Source organism: Pteropus medius, unplaced genomic scaffold (genome assembly GCF_902729225.1).
Source record: "Pteropus medius unplaced genomic scaffold, Ma_sr-lr_union100, whole genome shotgun sequence".
Taxonomy (NCBI): domain Eukaryota; kingdom Metazoa; phylum Chordata; class Mammalia; order Chiroptera; family Pteropodidae; genus Pteropus; species Pteropus medius.
Genome location: NW_024344378.1, coordinates 42,302,807 through 42,330,368, shown reverse-complemented (window position 1 = coordinate 42,330,368; position 27,562 = coordinate 42,302,807). Strand labels below are relative to the sequence as shown.

The 27,562-nt window shown below is 34.3% G+C and overlaps 1 protein-coding gene across 1 annotated transcript in view; it reads left to right on the top strand.

Annotated features, from left to right (window-relative positions):
- CTNNA3 (catenin alpha 3) overlaps positions 1-27,562 on the top strand; it is a 1,416,183-nt gene that overhangs the window by 321,498 nt on the left and 1,067,123 nt on the right. Inside the window, exon 7 of the mRNA XM_039871928.1 lies at positions 17,543-17,806. Within this exon, the coding sequence (XP_039727862.1) occupies positions 17,543-17,806 (264 nt within the window). The remainder of the gene's footprint in view (positions 1-17,542; positions 17,807-27,562) is intronic.

Sequence of the window (27,562 nt, the reverse complement as noted above, 5' to 3'; positions counted from 1 at the left end):
GTTCAAGGCAGCTGCATGATGTACAGAGAATAACATGATTTGCAACTCTGCTTTTTAAACATTTAAATCATTTCTGATGATAATATATTGTTCTATGTGCTATTATTTTTTTTCCCATTTAAGCTGTGTTAAACAATTGAAGTTATATTTCTTTGAAGATTTTGTGCTCATCAATTTTTGGATACTCCGTTTAAGTTCACCATCCAGCATCTAGTAGAATATTCATTTTCTACTCATTTTCATCAGAGGAAGTCCATATACTATTAGATATTTCAAAACAAATAGCCTGCTATTTTTAATGAAGTAATTGAATGGAAACTATGAGTTGTAGTTGACACACCTGAGAATGGTTAGGTGTAGACTCAGGCCCCATAACCACACAGAGAGTTGAGCATCATATATGCTTTAGACATGGAATACCATGTTGGTGCTGTTCTCTGTTAGTTTACTTCTTTGTGAACATCTTGCCTCCTTGATTCTGTTTTTATTTTCCATGTAAGTCTCAGGAAACTTTTATTTTGATGATAATTGTTTTAGTTAAAAGAGTCCATCAAAGAATTTAAAATAAGAAATATGTAGTCAACTACACCGACCTATCAATTTGAAGCTAATAAAGACAAGATAACAATATCCTAGATTCTGACATAATTTTGCTTTTGGATATTGATTGCATTTTCTCCAAATTTATTTCATATCAGAAAAAAGGTTAAACTCTGCCAACACTATCAAACACTCTATAAAGACTGAATACAAGGGTGGCGTTAAAATAGGTTTGTTTAATATGTACAGTTTAAAGTATACAATTGAATAGTTTTTAGTATCATTACTGAGCTGTGCAATGATCAATAAATCTAATTTTAGAACATTTTCATCACTTCCAAAAGGAACCCTGTACTCATTAGTAGTTGTTCACCTTATGTTCCCCCCTCTCCATCTCATCCTAGGCAACTGCTAATCTACTCTAGAGATTTGCCTGTTCTGGACATTTCATATAAATGAAATTATACAATGTGGTTTTTTATGACTGGCTTCTTTGACTTAGCATAAACTTTTCTTTTCTTTTTAAAAATTATTTATTATCATTTATGCCTACAGCATTTGGTCTTCCTAGGTGGTCTCCTATCCAAGTACTAACCAGGCTTGATCCTGGTTAGCTTCCAAGATCAGACATCGGGCTTGTTCAGGGTGGCATGGCCATAGACCATGGACAATGGCTCCACTGGGGCGTGAACCCAGGACCTTCTGTGTGTAAAGCAGACATGCTAACTGCTACACTATGGAACCACGTCCAGCATAAACTTTTCAAGATTCATCCATGTTATAGCATGTATCAGTACTTTGTTCCTTTTTATTAGTAAATGATATTTCATTATGTAGATATACTCCATTTTATTTGTCCATTCATCAATTGACAGACATTGGGGTTGTTTATACTTTCTGGCTATTGTTAATAATGCTGTCATGAACATTTGTGTATAAGTATTTATGTGGACATGTATTTTATTTCTCTTGAGTGCGTACTGAGGAGAGGAATTGCAGGGCCATATGGTACCTCTATGACTAACATTTTGAGAAACTGCCAGTTACTTTTCCAAAATGGCTACACCATTTTACAATTCTATTACAAATGTGTGAAAGTTCTGTTTTCTCCACATCCTTGCCAACGCTTGTTATTGTCTGTCTTTTTGATCATAGCCATCCCAGTGGGTGTGAAGTGGTATCTCATTATGGTTTTATTTGCTTCTCCCCGATGGCTAATGATATTGAACATCTTTCACATGCTTGTTGCCCATATGTATATCTTTGGAGAAATGCCTATTTTGATCCTTTCCCACTTTTTAATTGGATTGTCTTTTATTATTTATTTTTATAGTTCTTTATATATTTTAGATGCAAAACCCTTATCCCATATGATTTACGAAAATTTTCTACCATTCTGTGTGTTATCCTTTCACTTTCCTGATAGTATCCTTTGATACAAAAAGAGTTTAGTTTTGATGAAGTACAGCATATGTATATTTTTCTTTTATTGTTTGTGCTTTTATTGTCATAGCTAAGAAACCACTGTCTAGTCTAAAGTTATAAAGACTTATTCCTACGTTTTCTTTTAAGATTTACTCCTATGTTTTCTTTTATAGTTTTAGCTCTTATATTAAGATATATGATCCATTTTGTGTTAATTTTTACATACAATATGAGGTAGGAGTCCAGCTTTCTTCTTTTGCATATATATCTTTAGTTGTTCAAGCATCATTTGTTGAAGAAATTATTCTTTTTCCACCGAGTTGTCTTGGTGCCCTTGTTGAAAATCAATTGAGTATAAATTTAAGGGTTTATTTTCGGACTCTCAATTCTATTCTATTGATCTATATGGCTGTCTTTATGCCACTAACGTGCTTTCTTGTATCTTTTGAGTAAGGTTTAAAATTGGAAAGTGTGAATCCTCCAACTATTTTCTTTTCAAAAATTGTTTTGGTTATTCTGGGTTCTTAGACATATTTTCATATGAATTTTAGGTTCATTTTGTTGATCTCTGCAAAAAGCATTGCTAACATTTTGATAGAAATTACTTTGTACTTATAGTTTAATTTGGAATATTGCCATCATAACAATATTAAGTCTTCCAGTTCATGGCATGAAAAGTTATTCTGTTTATTTAACTATTTTCTAATTTCTTTTAATGGTGTTTTGTAATTTTCAGTGAATTGTTAAATTCATTACTAAGCATTTTTTTGAAGTTATTATAAGTAGAATTCTTTCCTTACTTTTATTTTCATATCATTTACTGCAAGTGTATAGATACATTCTAGATCGTGTTATTTTCAAATAGAGATAGGTTTACTTCTTCCTTTCCTATCTAGATGCCTTTTATTTATTTTTCTTTCTTGATTTATCTGACTAAAACTTATAGTAGAATAGTGAATGGAAGTGAAAGAGGACATTCTTGTCTTATTTCTGATCTTAGAGAACAAGCATTTAGTCTATCATCATTAAGTATGACCTCAGCTGTGGGTTTTTCATAGATTCCTTTCATCAGATTGAAAAGTATTTTTTCTTTTTTGACTGAAATTAAATGTCTCTGAGTACACAGTTCTTACAAATCCAACAGTGAATGAAATTGGGAATGAAGGTTCAACTCACATTGGGGTATAAGAACTATAGAATCTTGAAGAATCATAGCTGGACAATTAGACCAAGGGTGACGTACTATCACTTTCTTGTGTATTATGTTTTTAAGCAGTGATATTGAAGGTCTTCCAAGTACAATAATTTTTTTCATACTTAATGTGGAAATAGTCCTATTCTATTAACTTACCTTTTAGAGATATGTGTCTCTTGCCTTTGAGTGTCCTATGAATTTGGGTAATGATCAAGATTTAGTGTGAACTGTAGTAATTCTAAGTCATTTATGTGGCAGTTATCTATCTTGGACTTGAATGACCATTGCTATAAATTTATAAGGTATTCAGTGATGTTTAACATCAAAGGTAGCCTTATGCTTCATTTTGACTATACAGGTCTTTGTGATATATTTAGTTATAAAGTCATTTTGATGGCAATAAAGAAATGAAGGGATTTTTGTTGACTCTGGTATGTAAATATGAAATACATTTTTGAATGGTTTATTTTTGCACTAGAGGAAAACACCAACCTTCTGGGGGTTGTCCACATTCCAGCATCTTGCATCTGTTGTATTTATGAAAGAAACAAGGCAGAAAAAAAGAGTAGTTAGTCATCTGTTGATTCCATTTGGTGCTAAACACATACTTGTCTCTAGAGTACAAGAATGCTAATTTATTTTATGTACCAGGGTACATTGTAGCCATTTCTACAGACATGAGTATTTAAATTGGCGAAATCTAAATAGTGAATATGCTGCATATAGATGTTCCAAGCTTAATATATAGTTCTTGAGTAAGGCAAAATCTTCGTTAATTAGGGTTTTAAATACAACTTAGCTTCTGGTCAGCAAGCAATGACTTTCGACTACAGCTGCTATCTATATGCATTGTGGTAAGCATGAAATATGACATATAAAACTCACAAGTGAATCCTAGTATATACAGGTCTACTTGTTCTAAGATCTGTCTCAGGAATGAGAGCTAAAACGGGAAGTTTTGTGCTGTGTGTTTCTGTGTCCTTTATCTGTTTTCTTAAGTATAACTAGACAGTTTTCTAGTATTTTGTCTGCATATGTGATAGGATAAGTTTTTGTATGTGTGATCAGTAAGGTGTCTCGAATTGTTAATTACAAATTTTTAATTTGTCTTGATGTTCATTCATTTACTCATTAAATATTTAGCGAGTACCTTTCAAGTGTCCTCATGGAACTTACATTCCATTGGAGAAGACAAAAAACAAACATGATAAATAACAATAATATTAGATATATTAGTGATAAATAGTAAGAAGAAAACAGGAAAAAGGGATATAGCATATTGAAAGCGTAACTGTTGATTGAACTTTTAGTTAGGGTGACAAGAGGAGTCCTCAATAAATAGTCCATTTTTTGAGTAAAGACTCAAAAGAAGTGAGAGAGTGTGTCAATCATGGATGTAGAAGATTGTGCCAACAATGTGATGGCCTAAGGTAGGGATATGCCTGGCTTTTTAGAGAAACAGCAAGGAGATACATATGACTGGATCACAGTGAGCAATGAGTTTAGTAGAGATGAGATCGGAAAAATATGTAAGATGCTTTTAACAGAGAGGTGACTTGCTAGAGGTGATAAGAGATCGGATTCTGGATAAATGAGGGTAAAAGTGATAGGATTTGCTGACAGACTATATGTGAGATTTGAGAGAGAAGTAAAGATGACAACAAGGTTTCTGGCCTGGACAACTGGAGGAATTACCATTTATGAACTTGTGAAGATTATGAGAGTAATGGGTTGAGGGGCACTATGAAGAGCTCAGGTTTTGATATGTTTGAGAAGCCTATCAAAGAGCCAGCTGACTTTTATGTCATCTTTTTTGGCTCTCTTTTACCAGGGCATTTTGAAATGTTCATCTGCTTTCCTATGAAGCATTTCTTGACCTCCCCATGCTTTTTCCTTAACCATTTCCAGAGAGCAGCAGACTTCAAAGTGGTATTTCCTCATAGTTCTTAGTTTGATTCTACTGTATAAATACTCATTGAGATCAATATCTCAGAACACCCCAAACTTAATAAGATTATTAACCTAACTCATTTCTCTTTTCCTCAATCAGATGGATTCAATTATTGGTTAATATAGGGAGCACTAACTTAACTTTCTGAAAAGCATGTCAAATAGGGGCTATCTTTACCTGCCTTCTGCTCAAAGTCTTGTTTCCTGCTGGGGAATGTATTTAGAAATTAGATATTTTCTAGAACAGCCTGAGATACATAGCAATAGAAACTGTTATCACCAGCTTTTTAGAAGAGGCCTAGGCCAGAACACTTTATAGTTCATTGGCAAATATATTTAGCCTAATTGGGAACACAGTTAAAGAAGTACCTTTCCATTCTAGAGTGTATCTTAATTTCCTTTTACAAAATTAGAATTTTTATCTCATGGAAAAGTAAAAATTTTTTTTTTTATGGCAGTAACCCTCAAAGTTTTCCGATGTCCTTAATGTGGTGAGAGGTGTTATTAATTCATTTCAGTCACTCTGTGCCAGCTCCTGTACAAGGCCCAGGGGATGAAAAAAATAAGATATTAATTTGGTCCCCAGAGCAACCCATTTGATGAGAGACAGATGTACCAATGATTATTGCAAAAGGTAATGGTTTAATATGTACTATATTACTGCTGTGTAAGCACTAATGGAGCACATGAGCGCATCTGTGTGTAAGAGAACATGAGAATTCAAGATGTCTTGAAGGATGAATAGACATTCACCAGGATATGTGATGGAAGACTGGAACATATCTCATGCAAATGCACCTGTGCAATCTCATGTGATTCTGTGTAGCAAAAGAAAAGAGTTCCTCTGAAAGAAGTGGTAGGAAGTGAGGCTAGAGAGAGAAGCTGGAGTCAGACCATGCTTGTGTATAATAAGCAATATAAGTTTTATTATGTGTGGATTAACAGTCACTTGAAAACTTTAAATTGGGAAATGGTTTTCATGTTTGAATTTTAGAGAGACTCCTCTGAATGTATTATAGAGAAAAGATTGTGTTAGTCAAAAAGTTCTGTCTCTTGTTAAATATTTCTCTAATTTGTTCTTTCCTTATATTTACAAACACTTCCTTAGTTTTATCATTAATCATTTCTCTCCTAGACTAGTACTAGTAGTGAGGAAAAGAACAAGGTTACACATTGGAGAAATAGTGAGTAGAATAACAGACCTTACTTAATTGTGAGATGAGGGAATGGAAGAGTCAAAAATATTCCTCAAGATTTTTGTTAGTCAGCTGTATTTGAGGCCATTCAGTATGAGCATGTTGGAGTAGAAACATATTTGGGGATGCGTGTAAGGAAGGCAGTGGGTTCAATTCTGGACATGTTTGAGACCCAGCATGAGTTAAGCACTTGGAGCTCAGAAGAGAGGTAAATACCTGTTAGTTCAAATTTAGTATTCATTTTCATCTAAGAAGACAGGAGCAAACATTTTAATTGGCCAATAGTTTGCTCTACAGAGAGAAGTCAAGTAAGAAATGCTGAAAAAATGTTGCACATTAAATCATTTAATCTCATCAGTACCCCTTAAAGTAGCACATAAGTGCATCCGTGGGTAACAGAACAGAGAAATCAAGATGTCTTGAAGGATGAATAGATAGGCACTCATTTTGTAGTTAAAGTAAGGTTAATTATTCTACTCAAAACTTGCTATTTGAATGTCTTTGTGTTGGGATTCTAACCTCAAAGCTCATGCTATTTCCATTATGAGACAGACTTCCTGCTTTGGAGTTGCTAAGCATTTGCCTCATGCCTCTTCACTATTGTAGGCTCCTCAGGCTCAGGGACAGGCGTTATCTATCTTTCCAATCTCTTTCAAGGTTGGATACACATATGCATATATAACATGAAGACTACATTCAAAAGGCTCACAGAAACATCTGTGCTAATACTTCAGAGCAGAGGTCAGAGAGTTTATGTTTGATCCATTTGGATTTGAATGTTTTTAAATAGAGCAGATACTCTACAGTGTATGAGGGCCTCACTACTTCCAATTCACTTACATCTGGCCTTTTCATGCTTCCTGCTTAGAATAAATATCTGAGTTTACGGCCTTAGCTTTAAAGTCACACCTTCCTGTAGGTGTTTCAAGCTTGTTGAATTAGACTAAGGAGCCAAATAGTTTTTGTTTTCCTCTGGAAAAAAACAACCATTAAATTATCATTACTAAGATGCCATTTTTAGAATTTTTTTTTTTAACCTCAAAAGTAGATAGAAATAGTCCAGATGATATTTATAGTTTCACTCTTTCCCTGTATCCTATATTTTTATATTTCTCCCTGTATCTTATATTTTATCTTATATTTTTGAACAGTGAGCTTATGGATCACACTTCAATTTCCAGTCTTATAGTTTTGGCCTGAGGTTTTCTTATCAGATTTGTTCTGAAACTGAATTAAGGAGTGTATTAATAATCTGAGTTGTATTATGTATAATAATTATTCATCAATTAGATATACCTGAAATACTGTGTTGGGCCACCACAGAACTGCAGGGTTGGGGGAAAATCCTTTGACAGACTTTGGGAGCAGATGATGAAGCTACTGACAACAAATAAAAATAGTGTTGGGTAGAAAGAGTGTTAAGACAGGAGTCAATCCTAGATTTTATTCATAGCTGGGCCATTAAATGAGAAAGTGAATAGAGAGTTTTTTTCATGTAGGAGGTATCATAGCTGTTCAGTAAATATTGGCTTTCTTAAATACAATTTAACCCATCAGTTTTTATTAATCTTGTGTGCCTTTGGACAAATGTCCTTTCAACAGTTAGGGATAATACTTTTTATATTTCCTCATGGGATTCTTTGTGAAAGAATGAATGGAAACATGTTGAATAGGATAAACCAGTATATGAATTTAAGGGATTATTAATTAGGAAGTTGCATCAACATCCCTGGGCTTGTTGTTTGACTAGGTGTTAAAATCCAACTTAATGTTCATAGGTTTTAAAAATCTATTCTTTAGAGAACAAGTTTTCTGATTTATGGATATTTGAATCTTGTTAGGTTGAGTGATGAAATACACACACAAATGGAAGGGAAGTATGAATTATGAATGGGTCTTGATGAAGTAACTCATTATTTTTCTGTTTTTTTGGTCATTCCTTTTTAGTCAGATGGTAGATAATTTCAGATAGAATTTATTTTTTAGATATAAATTTGAGGAAAATAATAGACAGATATAATATATATTTGCTTCAGATGGATAGAAAATGAATGTAGTACATTTCTAAACTTTACATATACATTTTCTTTACTGACACAGTAGTCTGTGTTAGAATTAACTAACAATGTTTTCCTAAGAGGTTTTCTTGGAGTTATTAATATTCACTTTCTTGTATTTCAACCACTGAAGGTATACATTAATGGCTCAGAATGCATACCTTGGGGATATCTTAATACTACTATCAGTTTTCTATTTGAATTTGAAGAACCCTTTTATTTTCTCCTTTTTTTTGAATGTGTCCTATTAATTTGAAATAGAAAATGGGAAATAAGAATTGAAAAGCAGTAAAAGCCTCAATGAGCTATTCCACTTCAGCAGGGATGTAGCTGCTTCATAATGTTTTAATTATAAAATCTTGTAGTTTTTTAAAATTTTACTTTTTTCTCAAAACTTTCTTTGCATCTCTACAGTCTCTTCTTGTTTTACCATCCCCCAGCTCAGTTAAGGCTAAGTATTCTACTTCCTAATTTATGTTGGAAAAAACCATTTAAAGTAGCAGGTGTTTGTACTAGTTTGTTTTCTGATAGAACGTGAAGCTGCCCAGTGACCAGTGAAACAGTTAGCAGGCAACATCTTGGCAGAAAGAAGGCTGCAGGTAGAAGCCAACCAAGGATGGAATCCAAAAAGCAAAATATCCATGAGCTTTTCTGCTGCACATCTTCTTAGTCTTACGAAAACAAAACTGCTCTTTACAAAATCCCTTCCTTCCCCTACCAGAGTGGTTTTGTCAGCTCCAGGAACTGCATTTAAACACCTGGAAGAGAAATTTGGTCATTTGCATATTGTTCTGGTTTCTTGAGCAGAATATCTGCTGAGCTATTCCACTTTGGGAGGGATGTATCTTAGTAAGGAAGTTTTCTCTGATTCTCTGAAATGAGAATTTGTTCAAAGGTCCATGGAATGAGTTTCTGTGAAAATTCTTTAGCTTTGCCCTTTCTGATGGTCAGGCTGTGGGAGCTTTATTTTCTTATTTGTATTTTTCTAACATTTAGATATTTTCCTTTACCTTTTTAAAATAAAAGCCCTCAATATGGGTGTAAGATACTTACAAATGAACTGCTTATCCAGTTTGCTCATTCTTCTCTTAATATCTTGGGAATAAGACACAGGAAGATCCATAAATTATTTATATTAGTGTTCTTATTAAGAGAAGTCACAAATTGTGAATATTTGCTTGGTTTTACTAACATTTTTGTTTGTTAGATTTTATGTAAACTTTTAAAATAAAGTATAAGATAGATTCAGAAGAATGTACAGCTTATAAGCATACAGTCCAATGAATTTTTCCAAGCTAAGCACACCATGTAACCAGCACCCAGAGCAAGAAACAGAAAATTATCAGAATTGAAAATGTCCCTGTGCTCCTTGGTCTCTAATCATTCCTCAAGAGTAACCACTATTGTCTTTTTTAAACCATAGGTTAGTTTTGCTCGAGTTTGAATTTTATATAGATGGAATCAAACAATATGTGCTCTTTTGTATCTGGTGTTTTTTAGTCCATATTTCATCTTGTTCCATGTAGCTATATTTTGTTCATTCTCATTACTTTGTGTTGTTTCCAGTTTGGGGTTATTATGATGACTGCTTTCTGTGAACATGTTTGCATATGTCTTTTAATGAACATATGGACACATTTCCACATGTGTGTATCCTCTCCTAGGAGTGGAATAGCTGCTTATGGGGTTTATGTAAGTTCAGCTTCAGTAGATATTATCAAACAGTTTTCTAAAGTAGCTGTATTAATGGTATCACTAATATTATCACTAATGTAAAGATAGATATAGTTTAATTTCACTCTTTAGCTTTGTATGACATTGTCATGCACAAATTTGTCCAAACTCTCTAGATTATATGTATTTTCTACAAGTTTGACTTCTTGGAAAATCATATTCAAAATTTCTTACCCCTTCTGAGCTTAACTTAACTTTCTCTTGTTCATTTGTCTATTTGTTTATTCCAAAAATTATCTTAAGCTCCAAATATGTGCCATATAATATTCAATAATGGGATACAAAATAAATAAGCTATAGTGCTTACATTCAAAGAATTATAATGAAGTGAGGGAGACAGCATTATGAACAAATAGATTTTTAATTTATTTCACTCAAATCTAAAAAGCTACTTCTTCAATCCATTGTTTCTAGATTTACTAAAGAAGTTCATTAATAACTTGTCAAATTCATTCTTGAGTTCAAAATTTTTTATCATGTGTCCTACAATGTTAATTTCCCTTTTTCGAGGGAAAAGAGTCCATATTTTTAATTCCCCAATATAGAAGTAATACTGTCTTTCCAAATTGCTTATTTTTAAAAAAACTTATTTAATTCTCTTTTATTAAAATATGGTGAGCATAATTATCCACAGTAATTCAAATCCTATATTCTAGAGTGTGCATGTGTTTTTTGCTTGTTTGTTTGTTTTTTGAGAGTTCAGTATTTTCCAATTTCTTGGTGATTTACAATATAAAGTTGACTCTTTGGGCTACCTCTTAAATTGATCAGGTTTACGTCCTCAAGAAACAATTTATGCTGGTTCCCAGGTTCTTCTTATTGTAAAATTCATCCTGGGTGAAGGCCCTGAAACCTTCACACACATGGCTTTACCCTCATGGGTTGGTGATTCACAGATCTCTACTTCTAGCCTGGACTCTCCTCTGAATTCTAAATCCATGTATGTATATTTTCATTTGGCAGATGATGAAATGTACTTCGTCTTTCTCTTGCAAACACATTATTCATTCTGTATTCCCTGTATTGGTGAATGTATCAGTAGATACACAATTGCTGGAACAATTTTCTAGATGCTTCTAAATAATTCCTTACTCATTCTAAATATCAGTCTTATTATTTTTACTCCCTAAATATTCTTGATTCATTCTATTACAGCCTAGCAATAGTATTTAACATTCAGGCACCCATTGTCTATTGCCTAGCTTATTGCTTGGTCTCTCTGACTGCAATTTTATTCTCTTTAATCTACTCAAAGGTCATTGCTAGAGCAATGTTTTAAAATACATATCTGAGCTTGTTGCCCTTCCATCCAGTTCTTTACTGTGGCATCTCTTGCTCACTTTTCTAACAGGATTCATCACTGTTCCTCCTTAGGTCCCCTGTACAGGCACACCTTAATTTATTGTGAGTTACTTTAGCATTTCACAGATATTACTTTTTTTTTTTTTTTAATAAATTGAAAGTTTGTGGCAACCCTGCTTTGAGCAAGTCTATCAGTGACATTTTCCAAAAGCATTTGCTCTTTTTATGTCTCTGTCACCTTTTGGAAATTCTCACAATATTTCAAACTTTTTCATTACTATTATATTTATTATAGTGATCTCTGATATTTGATGTTAGTATTGTAATTGTTTGGGGACACCACAAATAACACCCATATAAGCTGATGAACTTAATATGTATGTGTGTTCTAATTGCTCCACTGACTGGCCTGCCCCATCTCCCTCCCTTTCCTCGGATCTCCCTGTTCCCTGAGACACAATAGTATTGAAATTAGGCCAATTAATAACCCTATAGTGGCCTCTTAGTGTTCAAGTGACAGGAAGAGTTGCATACCTCTTACTTTAAATCAAAAGCTAGATAATGGTCTGGATAGAAGATCAAACCACTAACAACGTTCTTTTAAGCCAAAGCCTAATCTAGTCCAAGGCCCTAACTCTCTTCAATTCTGTGAAGGCTGTGTGAGGTGAGGAAGCTAAAGAAGAAAAGTTTGAAGCTAGCAGAGGTTGGTTCATGAAGTTTAAATAAAGAAATCATCTCCCTAATATAAAAGTGCAAAGTGAAGCATCAAGTGCTGAAGTGGAAACTGCAGCAAGTTATCCAGAAGAGCTAGCTAAGCTAATTAATGAAGGTGAGTACACTAACAACGGATTTTCAATATAGACAAAACAGCTTTATTTTGGAAGAAGATACTATCTAGGACTTTCATAGCTAGAGAAGAGGAGTCAATGCCTGGCTTCAAAACTTTAAAAGACAGGCTGACCATCTTTTTAGGGGTTAATGTAGCTGGTGAGTTTAAGTTGAAGTCAATGCTCATTTACCATTCTAAAATCCTAGGGGCCTTAAGAATTATGCTAAACTTACTCTGCCTGTACTCTATAAATGGGACAACAAAGCCTGGATGACAGCACATGTTTACAACATGGTTTACCAAATATTTTAAGCCCACTGTTCAGCTCTTCTCAGAAAAAAAAGATTCAAAATATGACTGCTCGTTGACAACACACTTGGTTACCCAGGAGCTCTGATGGAGTTGTACAACAAGATTGATGTTGCCATATCTTCTCTCACAGTGTCCATTCTGCAGCTCACGAGTCAAGGAGTAATTTTTACATTTAAGTCTTATTTTTTAAAAATACATTTTGGAAGGCCCTAACTTCCATAGATAACAATTCCTCTGATGGATCTGGGCAAAGTAAATTGATAACCTTCTGGAAAGGATTCACCATTCTAGATGCCATTAAAATATTCATAACTCACAGGAAAAGGTTAAAATATCAACATTAAGAGGAGTTTAGAAGAAGTTGATTCTAACCCTCGTGAATGACTTTGAGAGCTTCAAGATTTCAGTGAAGGAAATAACTGAAGATGTGGTAGGAATAGCAAGAGAATTAGAATTAGAAGTGGAGCCTGAAGACATGACTGAATTGCAAAAATGTCATGATAAAACCAATGGATGAAGAGTTGCTTCTTACGGGTGAGCAAAGAAAGTGGTTTCTTGAGATGGAATTTTCTCTTGGTGAAGATGCTGTGAAGATTATTGAAGTGGCAACAAAGAATTTAGAATATTATGTAAATTTGGTTGATAAAGCAGTGGCATGCTTTGAGAGGACTGACTCCAATTTTGAAGAAAGTTCTACTGCGGATAAAATGCTATGAAACAATCTTACATGCTAAAAGAAATTGTTCATGAAAGGAAAAGTCAATTGATGCAGCAGACTTCATTGTCTTATTTTAAGAAATTGCCAGCATACCACCAACCTGATTGGCCAGCAGCCATCAACATCAAGGTTAGATCATCCACCAGCAAAAAGATTATGACTCACTGAAGGCTCAGATGATCATGAACACTTTTTAGCAGTATTTTTTAATCAAGGTACATACATTTTTTTTGTAGATATAATGTATGTCTAAAAAACTACAGTATTGTGGTTTTTTTTTAAATAATAAACTACAGTATTATAAACAAGACTTTTATGTGCACTGGGAAACAAAAAAATTCTTGTAACTGGATTTATTGTGATATTAGCTTTATTGCACTGGTATGAAACCGAACTTCAATATCTGCAAGGTATGCTTATATTTGTGGCAGTGCCACCGGCAGAGGCCTGCATGCTTCTTCTCTCTTATGCTTCAGGTCTTTGCACATGCTGGGTTTTTTGTTGTTGTTGTTCTGCATTGTTTACAGGGAAAAATTCCAGTTATTTTTTAAGAGTCACCTTCTCTAATAAATTTTCTTTAGTCTTCTCAGACTGAGGGACTTTCCTCTATGCTATGAATAACTCTATTTTAATCACGTAGAACTTTGTTTGTTTCCTCTTCTGATCTATAAGCTCTTTATTTTTGTATTCCTAATAAGTATCAAACTGTCTGATGTATGCTAGGATCTCAACAATATTTGTTGAATGAATGGTTGAATTAATTAGCTTAGAGATTCTCCATTTTTATACTTTTTATCTTTAAAATCCTGAAATATATTTTGTTTTCTTGCCAGGGTTAAAACTCATATGTTACTTTTCTACCCACTTGCACAGACTTGTAAGGTCTTTTTAAAATCCCATCTGTGTATTTCTTCATCAGCTAGAAGCATTTAATGTCTACTTAACTTAGAAATCTCATGTGAGCTTTTTCTTCTGGAGCATTTAAAAAAAGATATTAAATAAGTATTGATCCCCCAAGGAGCTGAATTTTTCATACTTCTCCATCCAAAGACATGTCGAATTGATCCTACCATTTAATTCCTATTTTGACGTGGTTTAAAATTTTAGGATGAATAGACAATATATGAATCTTCTAACTCATGGTTATCATTAGTTAAAATAAAACAAAAACAAATATCTCCATAACCTTTTGTTAGAAGGCTGGTACTCATTAGTTCCCCTTTTGCTTTTGTGTCTATTTATTACATTAACTTTATCCTTTAGGATGTCCTTTAGGAGAAACGGTATTGTCTTCTTTATTTGTCTTATCTATACTCTGTAACCTGCCTTTCTTTCTCCCACCAGCTGCCATAATATGTCATTTTTGTTATATTCACCAAGCTTCTCCTTTCTCATGGGCTTTATCAGCTTGCTATTTGGAAGAACAGTGCTCAGTAAAGATTCTAAAATTTCCTTGGGCAGAGATAACAAAGCTTAGGCTCAATGCCAAAAATACATTCAAGTGTTTTAAATTCCAAAGTTCCTACAGTGTTAAAGTTACCACAGTTTACCATGAAATATACATAGCCACCATCAGAGTAAAAGAAATAATATTTAACTGTAACCTTCCTTGTAATAATATATATTCACAGACTTTCTTCTTTCAGAAACTACCCAAGCATTGACCCTGCCTTTCTAGATAAAGAAGTATACTTTATCTGTAGGTCAAGATATTTTTTAGCTTTTTTTTTGCATATTTATAGTTTTTATTGTTATTCGTCTGAGGAGTTGTGCATCCTTTTAAAACATTAAATTATTTATCCTCTCAGTCACTGAGATATACATAGACAGTGCTTTAAAATTGTGGGGAATATGAAAATCATGGAGACCATTACAGGCCAAAGACAGTACTCCAAGCTTGATAAAATTCAAGAATAAAATAATTCTGTGCTCTTTCTATAAGTGTCTACTATTTTCCAAGTATATCCCATTTCTGATGTGCTACATACTCAATCTTATGTTTGCAGAAATGTCATTATCCCCATTTTATAGATGGAAAAACAGACATTGAAAGAGTAGAAGACCTACCCAGCTCATAGTGCTAATGACAGAGCTGAAACTAGAACTCAGACCAGAAATATAAGGGAGAAATCATAGCAAGCCAAGCAAACCACAAAGTATCTTTTCTTAGGTAATTAGTGTGTATGAACAGTGGGTTGACAGCCACTTCTGTCCTCCCTATGTCTTATAAAAAAGTTAATCTTCCCCCAAGCCTGCATAAAGTAGCAGAGAGCCTTTATTTTCAGAAAGGAATGAACTAAAAATATAGTAGCACAGCCATTTATTAACCTCAGGCATCATTATTCCTCGGTAGCAGAGTCTTGTGAAAAATGCTTGGGATTTGCAAAACTTTGGTTTAGACCTCAGTTCTTTTACCAGCTTCCTAATCTTACACTAAATACCTATTTAGTTGAAATGGGACTGATAACACCAGCCTTAATGCCGCCAAAGGTGTTGTGATGATCAATAAAATACTATATCTAGAAGCAATTTATAAACTATGAGTCTTTAGACAAATACAAGTCCTCATTCTTGTATAGCAAATGAGGAAGATTTTTCCTGTGCAGGAAAGTATATAACATAGTTGTTAGGATCATCGTTTATCATCACAGTGACTTAGGTTACAAGCACAAGAAATACCATTCTCTAGCTCTGTCACTTGGTTAGGAACTTAGACTCTAAACCTCAGTTTTCTCATCTTTAAAATGGGGAATAATATCTATCATGATTTTTTTTTTAAAAAATTAGGATTACATGAGATAGTGTACGTAGAATGAATAAGCTATTGTTAAGGTCCTTTGAAATAGTTTTCTTTAAAATTAACTTTCTATTCATATTAATACTTTTAAATTTCCAGAAAAATTAGAAGGATAGTACAGAGAATTCTCATTTACCTTTCTTCTGGTTTCTTCCATTGTTATTCTTTCATTTGTTACAACGAACAACATTGATGCATTATTGTCACCTAAACTTCAGGCTTTATTTGGACTTCATCAGTTCTTCCTTGAATGTGGTATTTATTTGTTTACCAGGATCCAATACAGGGTACCACATTGCATTTAGGTGTCATGTTTCCCCAGTCTTCTCTGACCTGTGAGAGTTTATCAGCCAGTCTTGCTGTTTTTCATGACCTTAACAATCTTGAGGAATAATGCTCAGGCCTCATGTAGAATGTTCCCCAATTTGGTTTTGTTTATTGTTTTTCTCATGATTAGACTGAGATCTTGGGCCTTTGGAGAGAACACCATAGAGAGAAAGTGCCCTTCTTGTCACAGTATACCAAGGGGTATACAATATCCATGGGATATCACTAACGATGTTTACCTTCATCACTTGGTTAAGGTAGGGCTTGCCAGAGTTTTTCACTGTATTTTGAGCTAGTTTTCACTTATATAGGACTTTCTCTTTCCTCTCTTCTCACTGTTTGGAATGCTTTTCATTTATACTTACTATAAATGTCATCTCAGTGGAAATATCTTCTCTGACCATCCAAGCTAAAGCAGCTTTCTCCTCTCAAGTCGATCTCTATGACATTTTACTTTTGTTTTCTTCATAGCATTTATCACTACCTGAAATTGTCTTGTGTATTTGTTTACCTAGTTTATTGTAGATGTCTAGGCCCCCTATCCCTCAAACAAGAACATAAACTGCAGGGTCCTTGTAGGATTGTTGACATCTGTATACTCAGTGTCTGGCACAAGGGTTAGCATATGCTAAGTGCTCAGTAACTGTTGAATAAATGTCAAAGTTACAGGAGTAATTTATTAGTGAGTATTTTTGACGAAAAGTGGAAAATAGCTGAATGGTAGGAGGCTCAATTTAGTATTCTTAACTGAATTTGTTTACTTTTAATGAAAATGTTAAATGCAATCATCAGCATTTATGGAAATAGGTAATCAGCATCCATATAATTCAAGTTCTCTTATAATTCATTTAATCATGTGAATGCCAGAGCATTTTTCTGACTTAAAAGGATATGACTGACAAATGTAAGATCTACTCAGTATTACACACCTGCACCTTGTGATCTTTATTTGCAAATTGGCTCAGCTTTCCTATTGTAGAACTTTTAACGGAATCTGAAGGAGTGTGAAAATAATTGGTGGCCTTGATTTTAACTTATACCCGATTTCTTAGTGTCTATTATCTTTTCATATATATTGACAGAAAAAAATTTATACTTCTTTGTATAAATTTTCTCCCATAACTCATATAAGACACCTCTCTTTTTATTTCTCTCCTCAGGACTTAAAATCTCCAGATCAGAGGGATGAAATTGCAGGGGCCCGGGCCTCTTTGAAGGAGAACTCCCCACTCTTGCATTCAATTTGTTCGGCTTGTTTGGAACATTCTGATGTTGCTTCCCTCAAGGCCAGCAAAGACACAGTCTGTGAAGAAATTCAGAATGCCCTCAATGTAATTTCAAATGCTTCACAAGGCATCCAGAATGCTCGAGCTCCACCGGAACCTCAGGCAGCAACCCTGGGAAGTGCTCTTGATGAGCTCGAGGTAAGTTATGAGAAGGGTAAAATGTGATTTGCTGTCCCAATATGAAAATAAACAGAAATGAGTTTTCAGATACATATGTTAGAGTTTAGAGTAGGAGTAAATAAAAGTCCATTTATGCAATCAGTCTCTATTATCATCTTATACCTTCCAGTGAATTTATTAGCAGGAAAATATTCTATCAGATTTCTGATTACTTTACATCTCTCCCAAAGAAGTCAATAAATTTAAATTGAGGATTGTTAATGAGATTGAAATGATGGCTTTATTTTATATAGATCAACTTAATAAATATAGGATTTATTCATTCCATAAATATTTATTATTGGCACTGTTCTTTGTATTTGGTATACACTCAATCACTACCCTCATGAAGCTTACAGTTGAGTAGAGGAATATAGGCAAAAAACAAAAACAATAAACATAGATAAGTAAATTGTATAGAATGTTACACTGAAAAAGTGAGATGTTATCAAAGGCTTGAAGAAAGTTAGAGAATCAGGTAGATGACGATCTAGAACAAAGGCTTAAAGGTGTGCCTTAGTATTTAAGTGTCAGCACAGAAACTGGGGTGCCTGAATGGGAAGACTGAGGGGATGAGTATTAGGAGCTGAGGTCAGAGACCCAGTGGGGTTAGGTTATGGAGGGCTGGGTAGGCTTTTAAGGACTCTGACTTTTACTTAGAATTAACTGTAATTCATTGTAAAGTTTTAAGCAGAAGTGTGACTCTGGAGAGTTGAGTCTTAAAAGGGTCACATTGACTTTGTGTGGCTCAGAGACTGAAGGGGAACAAAGGGAGAAGGTGAAAAATGGCCTCCAGGCAGCTAGTGTTTCAGCCTCTACCAGGCAGGAGGCTATTGTAGTAACATGGGTTCCATCCTTATACTTTACATGAACCACCTCATTCCACCTTACATGTTAGTTCAGATGATGTGGCATCAATAAATATTAAGGCTAAATTTTGTAAGTAGAGCCAACTGAATTTGACAGAATACATGTGGGATATGAAAGAAAGGGAGGAGCCCTGGCTGGTGTTACAGGCTGGGTCCTCTAGAAACACCCACCAGACAGAGTTTGGGACACTATGTGATTAGGAATTAACATGAGTGAAGAGAAAGAGAAAGGGAGCAGGACTAAGCAGAGGAAGAAGTCTCCCTGTAAGCCAGACCTAGAAAGCCTAGACCAATCAGTAGGGAGTTCTGGAAAGAAGGTTGTTCTCAAGTTACCTTGTCATGCAAAAAAGCCAGGCATTTTTGCCTCTTTCAGTCACTGGAAGCAGGTTATCCTGCCCTGGGAAGAGTATGACCCCCAGGGGTCTTGAGTGGAGAGCAGCCCCTGCAGCTGAGACAGATACTGAAAAAACTGGCAGCTGGGGGCCATCTGCTCCCCTCATAGCTGGCCAGCAAGTCCTACCTCGAAGAGGAAATGGGCAGTACACCTTTGTGTCTACCACAGATAATTAGAAAGTTTTGTTTTGTTTTGTTTTTGGCTTGAGCAACTGGATGGATGAAGTTTTCATCAATCATGGTGGGGACTACTGTGGGTGAAGCTGGTTTTGAGAAGAAACTCAGAAACTCAATTTTCAACATGTTGAGTGTGAGATATTTATCAGACATTCAAGTATGATGTCAAAGATCATTGGCTACCCAAGTCAGACATGTAGTTCATTAATCAGGGGCAACATAGTATAGCACATAAGGATAAGAGTTCTGAATCCCAAATGCCTACTTTCTCTCTCAGCTGTGGCTTACTGCCTGTGTGACCTTAGGAAAGTTATTTAACTTTTAGTTTTCTTATCTATAAAATGGGGATAATAATAGAATCTATATCAATCATAGTGTTGTCAGAATCAATGAATTAATGAAGCATATAAAAATGCTTAGAGCAGTGCCTGGTACTTAATAAGTGCTCAATAAATCTTAGTTCTCATTATCATCAGTGGAGATGAATATTTGGAGGCAGATTCTTGCATAATGAAGAATCAATGCAATTAAAATTATTTAACTTAAAACTAAACTAAACATATAACATATAATTCTCATATTATTCTTAGTTTTATTACTTTCACAATAAAATTATTAGATACTTAATGTATTTAAATTTACAATAACCTTTCTGTGTGCTTTTCTGTTAATTACGTCTTTAAATAGGTCTCTTTTTCTAATCCAGCATTATTCAATTTCTGTGACTGACATCCATATGAAAATTTATTAAATTCCTAATTATTAGCATCGATTTGAAAAGTTTAGGAACTATTTGTCTAAGTAGGATAGAAAATTAGTGGTGATTCTTTAATAATGCTCCATCATCTAATTGTTTGTCCTGTGTAATGAGCACTCAGTAAACTTGTCCATTAGACATGTGTCTTGTCTTCATAAGAAGATTGAAAACTCCCGTGGGCAAGACTGTTTCTTACTAATTTTATACTTGTGATACTAATAGAATATTAGGTCCCCTATAATTAAAATGTAACATTTCTTGATAGCTAAACACTTACCACTTAAACACTTACTATTACAGAGTCCCTGTAAGATAAGCATTTTAATTTTCACAGAAAATAAAACCAAGACTTACATAGGTAATGTAACTTGCTCAAATGAGAAGGCTATTGAGTGATAGCAGCGAGGATGTAAACCTAGACTTTCTATTTCTAACTTCTGTGCTATACCAAATTCTCACAGATAGAACTTAATGTGCTTAATTAAAATTCAACACAATTTATGCTAAGATTGTTAGTCTCTATGAACCATCGGAGAAATGATAAATGTAACCAAGTCTAAAAGATTTAATAACGAGTTAGTGAAAAGGCCTTTGTATCTGGGCCATTTAAGTAGAAATAGTCTGTATTTAGGAGTTGGCTAATATGGTGAGATAAAGTTTTCTAGAGTGAACAGATAGGACTCTATATCATTTTTCACAGTAGCAAACAGAATGATGTCAAGGGATGCTTGCTTAAGTGGTCCAGTTTATCCCTGACACTGCACTGTGTATTCCCAGGACTGTAGAAGACAGAAGATTTCCAAGTTGTTCTTCTTTCTGGGACTTCTCTTTTCTCTCTTTTCTCACTTTAGTTGAAAGTGGCCATTACGGATAAGAAATGGTAGTGGTTGGAGAGGAGGAGAAAGTGTGCGTGTGTGTGTGTGTGTGTGTGTGTGTGTGTAGTTTTGATAAAGAGAGTCTAGGAATAGTGATGGAGTCTTCCTTTTGTCAAGATATGTGGCTGATTCACATCTTCTGAACAAGGCAGATGGGAATACTAAACATTTCTCTGAAATCCTAATACTGTCTCAACAAACTTTAAAATTCTGTTCCAGTCAAAGCTAGGGATACCCAAGATAGTATAAAATGCCTAAATTATATATATATCTTTATATCTGAGTTACAAATAACTGCTGAGGCTGTCTGAACTAGATAAAGAAAAATTTATTGAGCATCTAGCCTTTTAAAATGATTTTGTTTATTAAATGGCTGCACTTTATTTACAGGGAGCTGTATTGGTAAAGGATCCAAAATAACCTTTGCTCTATTTGGCTTCTGCAAATATAATGCTATGAAATAAATTGATGTAGTAAATACTCTGTTGGGAGTAAGTCTCATTAAATGTTTATGGGGCGGAAATGTATCAGAGCACTTACTCAACAACTACCTGCTGAAGCTTCGTTAAATCTTTCATTCTGGTCCATGGCTGGTTGTGGATATGAAACCTGAGATTTATTGGTGGAGAAAATAGAAGTTTAATTTGAATAGTTTACAGGCTAAATCAATTGATTTATTGGAAGGGCTAATATGAATTATAAGGTGTTCTTTCTGCATTTGTGACTGAATGAGAGTTGAGAAGTGTCAGATTGTAGATTAACAGAATTTTGAAAATGTCTTTAAGCAGGAAACTTTGCCAGTGAAAATTGCTTTGAAAATCCAAGCCCATCAAGACATACTTTCTCTTGTGCAGCAGCTGTTGTAATCATGGTCCACAAGAATTATCCAGATCCTCTTGTGATAAAGATTATAATAACAAAGAAGTTTTGTAGTATTTTCTCATTTTCAAAGAGCCGTCATATTTATTTTAATGTCTTCTTTTTTTGCATATTCATTTATATATCATTGTTCCTAAATTTCTTTAATCATTGTTGTATCTCCAGCATCCGGAGCAATGCTCTATGCATAGTAAGTGCTGGATGAATATCAATGAATAAATGAAGGAAGGAAAAAAAGAATAAATATAGAAATTCTGTATGTCATTTTCTGATATTGGAGCAAAGAGCATTTTCCCCTTAATCCTCTTTTTTTCTTCTTTTTTCATCTGGCAGTGTATGTACTTGGGGTATTTGGCCCTACATTACTTAGTTTTTAACTGGAACATGAATTTATGATAAGTTAAACCACCAGAAACATATCTAAGTGATATGCTGCTCAGATTTTTTCTGTGACAAGGGAGCACAAAGAGGAAAAAAAAAAATCTCTTCTCTCCATCACTATCTAGCCTTAGTTTAAGTTCCCTGAAACTGCCTTTTACTAAGTTTAATAATTTTGAGGAATGTAATCCTCATATTCTTATGTTTTCACCTGAAAGAGAAACGAGACCTCTACCAAACAAATTATTAGGCTTTGGTAACTAAAGAAAAATGACCATCACTGATATCTAGGAGCACCTTAACATGATTTTTTAAAAATGCTTTGGTTTCACTACTAGAAACAATAAGCAAATACAGTAAAGTTTCTGGATATAAAATTAATGTTCAAAAATCCACAGCGTTCCTATACTCTAATAATGAAGTGTCAGAAAAATAAGTAGAAACAATAATTCTTTTTGTAATTTCAACAAAAAGAATAAAATACCTAGGAATAAATCTAACGAAACATGTGAAGGACCTACATAATGAAAACTACAAGACCCTATTAAAAGAAATCGAAGAAGATACAAAGAAATGGAAAGATATTCTGTGTTCTTGTATTGGAAGAATCATTATAATTAAAATGACCTTATTGCTTAAAGCATTATACAGATTTAATGCAATCCGCATCAAAATCCCATCGGCACTCTTTAAAGAAATAGAACAAAAAATCATCGGTTTTGTATGGAAGCACAAAAGATCCCAAATCACCAAAACCATTCTGAGAAAAAAGAAAGAGGCTGGAGGCATCACTCTGCTCAACTTCAAATTGTACTACAAAGCGACAATAATCAAAATGGCATGGTTTTGGCAGAAAACAAGACACAGAGATCAGTGGAACAGAATCGAGAGTCCAGAAGTAAACCCATATTAATATGGGCAAATAATTTTCAACAAAAAAGCCAAAAACATACAGTGGAGAAAAGAAAGCCTCTCCAATAAATGGTGCTGGGAAAACTGGAAAGCCAGTTGCAAAACAATGCAATTAGATTGCTGTCTATCACCACATTTCAAAATGGATTAAGGATTAGAATATAAGACCTGAAACAATAAATTGCATAGAAGAAAACATAGGAACTAAACTCATGGACCTTGGACTTAAAGAGGATTTTATGAATTTGACCACAAAGGCAAGGGGAGTAAAAGCTAAAATAAATGAAGGAGAGTACATCCAACTAAAAATCTTCTGCTCAGCGAAAGAATCCGTCAACAAGGGAAAGAGAAAACAATCTGAATGGGTAATTATATTTGAAAGCAACGCCTCCGATAAGGGCCTAATATCCAAAATATACAAAGAACTCATGAAGCTCAATAACAACAACAAAAAAGAAACAATGGAATTAAAAAATGGACAGAACAACCCTTCTCCCAAGAAGACATACAAATGGCCAACAAACATATGAAAAGATGCTCAACATTGCTAGCTATTAGGGAAATGGAAATCAAAACCACAATGAGATACCATCTCACACCTGTTAGAATAGCTATAATCAACAGGACAGATAACAACAAATGATGGCGAGGATGTGGAGAGAAAGGAACCCTCATACACTGCTGGTGGGACTGCAAATTGGTACAGCCATTATGGAAAACAATATGGAGGTGCCTCAAAAACTAAGAATTGATCTAGCATATGACCCAGCAATCCCTCTACTGGATATTTACCCCAAAGACTTGACAATTCATATCCAAAAAGATATTTGCACACCGATGTTCATAGCAGCATTATTCATGGTGACCAGGACATGGAAGCAATCAAAGTGTCCTATGATAGATGATTGGCTAAAGAAGCTGTGGTACATATATACAATGGAATACTACTGAGTCATAAGAAGAGATGAAATACTGCCATTTGCGACAACCTGAATGGACCTCGAGATTATCATGCTAAGTGAAATAAGCCAGACAGAAAAAGTTGAAAATCACATGATATTGCTTATATGTGGGATATAAATCTAAAAGCAGCAAATGAACAGAACAAACAGAGACTCATGGACATGGGCAGTAGACTAGTGGTTACCAGAGGATAGGAGGGTGGGGAGGGAGGTATATGGGATAAAAGGGGATATATATATTGTAGCTGAAAGAAACTAGACTTTGGGTGGTAAACACACAATAGAATATACAGATATCAAATTATAACGTACACCTGAAAATTATATAATTGTATTAACCAATGTTACCCCCCAATAAACTTAATTATAAAAAAAAAATACAAAAGGATAGTTACAAAATAGGAGGAAGAGGGAAGCTATATTTAGTGCAGTAATCACTTGAGATCTAATCACTACGCTGTACAACTGAAACTAATATATTATTGTATGCCAATTATAATTGAAAAAACTCATTGAATTTTACATGTAAATATGAATGACTGTCTATATTTCAATAAAGCTAGGGAAAAAAGTTAAAAAATTTAAACACTCTTCTGAGAATCTTAGGCAAAAAACATATGTGTGTGTGTGTGTGTGATGTGATGATAATTGATATTGTGTGTATTATGTGTGTGTGTATATATATATATATATAAATTAAAATTGGTACCTATTTGGGGGAAAAAACCCCAGAAAAGTACTATGTATCAAATGTTAGATGTACAGAGGAAAAAATAACACCATGAATAAATTTTAAAACAAGGAAGAAAAACAAAATGAGGAAAACAAAAAATAAACTAAATAGTTGTAGTAAAGATATTATAAAAGAACCGCAAAATTAACCTTTAGAAATCAGAAAGTAGGAGTTAATAAAGAATAGCAAAAATTAATAAATTTAAAATAATTAAATTGTTATCTTAATTACCAAAATCTTTACAAGAAATAGAAAAAGTCAGATTTTTAAAAGTTAGGTTGAAAAATACAAAGAAGATATGTCCTAATGTCATTCATGTGGTGCCTCTTTTCTACTTTGCAGAATTTATTAAACTTTTCTTTATTGCCTTTGATCCATTTTTGTAAAGCTCCCATGGATATCTGAAATGTGTGTGTTCTGTTGCATGCCAAGTTTTGTACATTAAATCAGGTGGCAAACTGTCCACTGTGCTTATGGATAGTCAGTAAACAATAATAAAGAAAATAAAAACTGCTTTGAAGCCCTCTATAATATGCCTTAAACAAACTTTCCTAAGTAGATTCCAATCGGTATGAAGTGTGAGTTGTCTACTCCTATTACACAATCTCTTCAATACCTCCATATTTCTTTTTCCTCCATGCTTTTCTTATCTATATTTCCCACTAAGACACTCCCAAATTAACTAAACTAACACTAACTAGCATTAAATTCCATCTCAGAGTCCTGGGAAGTGTGAGAACTGTGGAAAATGCCCACACATCTGTTCAAACTCCTAAGGGACCAGTGATCACCAGTTCGGTAAGCTCCCAGAGGCAGGTGAGTTAGAAGCCAGACCCTGGTCAGTAATTGGAAAAGTTAAGACATTATATGTACAGACTAACTCCTTCCAAAGATAAGCTGAAAGTTGGGCTTTATTACTTGCTCTCTTTACACTGAGCCAGAGGAAGTGCTTGCATGCCTGTTCAAAACTGCCTCTTTGTTCTCTATAGTCCCAAGGGACTAGTGCCCCATAAGCTCCCAAATACGAGCAAGCTAGGAGATAGTAGCAGCCATAAGAGCTGGGGCACTAGATGTGGTCTAAATCTTTGCCCTTCAAGGAGAAACTAGGAGGTGAAGGCTCCCTCTCAATTGCATAGTGCTGTGTTATGGGTGATTAATGTAAGAGTGTGTCTAAGCTTTTCCTACCTGTTTTGATATAGGTATAGTCTCAGTCATCCAATGTACAGGGTCTCTCAAATAGTTTCTGGTTTTCTCTCAGAAAGAATTGATTCATGTGTAGTTGTTTCTTCAGTATCCTCATGGTTGGAAGGAGTCAAGAGCCTCTTATTCTGTCATCTTGCTCAGAATAAATTCTCCACACTTTCTCTTAAAAATATTCTCTTTGTCTTTGACGTTCTTCGGATTCACTACAATATGTATAAATGAATTTCTTTTTACATAATTTGCTTAGGAATTTTTGGCCTTCCTTAACTGTAAAGATTGGTGTCTTCCATCAATTCTAGGAAATTCTTAGCACCTTTTTTTATACTTTTCTTTCTTCTAAATATAATATTAGAATATTTTAGAACTGTGATACCATCTTCCATGTATCTTAACTGCTTTTTTTTTTTAAAAAAATGTTTTTTATTGTTGTGTCTCTCCATGGTGCATTGTAAGAAACTTCTTCAAACATATCCTTCAGATCATTAATTCTCTCTCATCTCCCATTTTGCATAACCACTGAATTTTTTTATGATTGTGTTTTTCATTTTAGATTGTTCTGCCTGGTCAATTTCAACAGTCTTTTGTTCCTTTATCATACTCCTCAAACTATAATGAATAAATGAAGGAAATGTATATTAAGCATACTAATTTACATTCAATATCTGAAGTGTTTGCAGATCTGATTCTGCACTTTGCTCTTTCTGCAAAGTCTCACTTATGGTGGTTTGCTTATTTGTGTGTGTTGTGAGTCTTATTTTCCTTGAAACTGCTTGAGAATTTTTTGTGAACTGGGTGTAAAGTGAAGAAAAAAAATCTGACTTTACTTTTGGCAGGCATTTGGAGGCACTGCCAAGACAGGACAACTTTAAATTTTCATCTGGAGTTTTCAAGGATATACAGATAATATGAATTCTGACCTATCAGATAAGGAAAGATTAATGGTTAGAAAATTTCCAAGATATTTTCTATTCTTTTGTCTGAGCTACCCAGAGCCAAGGTTAAGCCAGCCAAGTCTTTCCACTATCTCCTGCTGTAGGGGCTAGTGTTTGTCTTGTTCATGCTATGAGATATTTAAATTTAAGGTCTCCGCTTTATGAAAGGATCTCATGCGACTTTCCAGGTGGTAGTATATAGGCTTTGCCTTCTATCTTCAGTTCATGGTTTTTCAAAATCCAAGCTGCAGACCATAATAAAAAAGAAATTACCCACATCTCCTAGTGTAATGCTTGTGCTGGCTTGCTAGTCTGGATTTCAGCTCTCTTTATATCTGGCTGGTCTCAAATTTCCCCAACACATCTATCAGATTACATACGTATTTAAAAGTATTTCATTCATCATTTTTAGTTCTTTTATTTCACTATGTTTCTAGAAACCAAATCATTTTTTTACAATTTAACACTAAGTCATATAAATTTTGCATTGCATGTTCACCACTCATAGTTAGATTTCTTCTGTCACCACATTTTTGACTCATTTTACCCAACTACCTCTCCCATCCCCCATTCTCCCTACCCTCTGGTGACCACTAGTCTACTGCCCATGTCTATGAGTCTCTGTTTGTTCTGTTCATTTGCTGCTTTTAGATTTATATCCCACA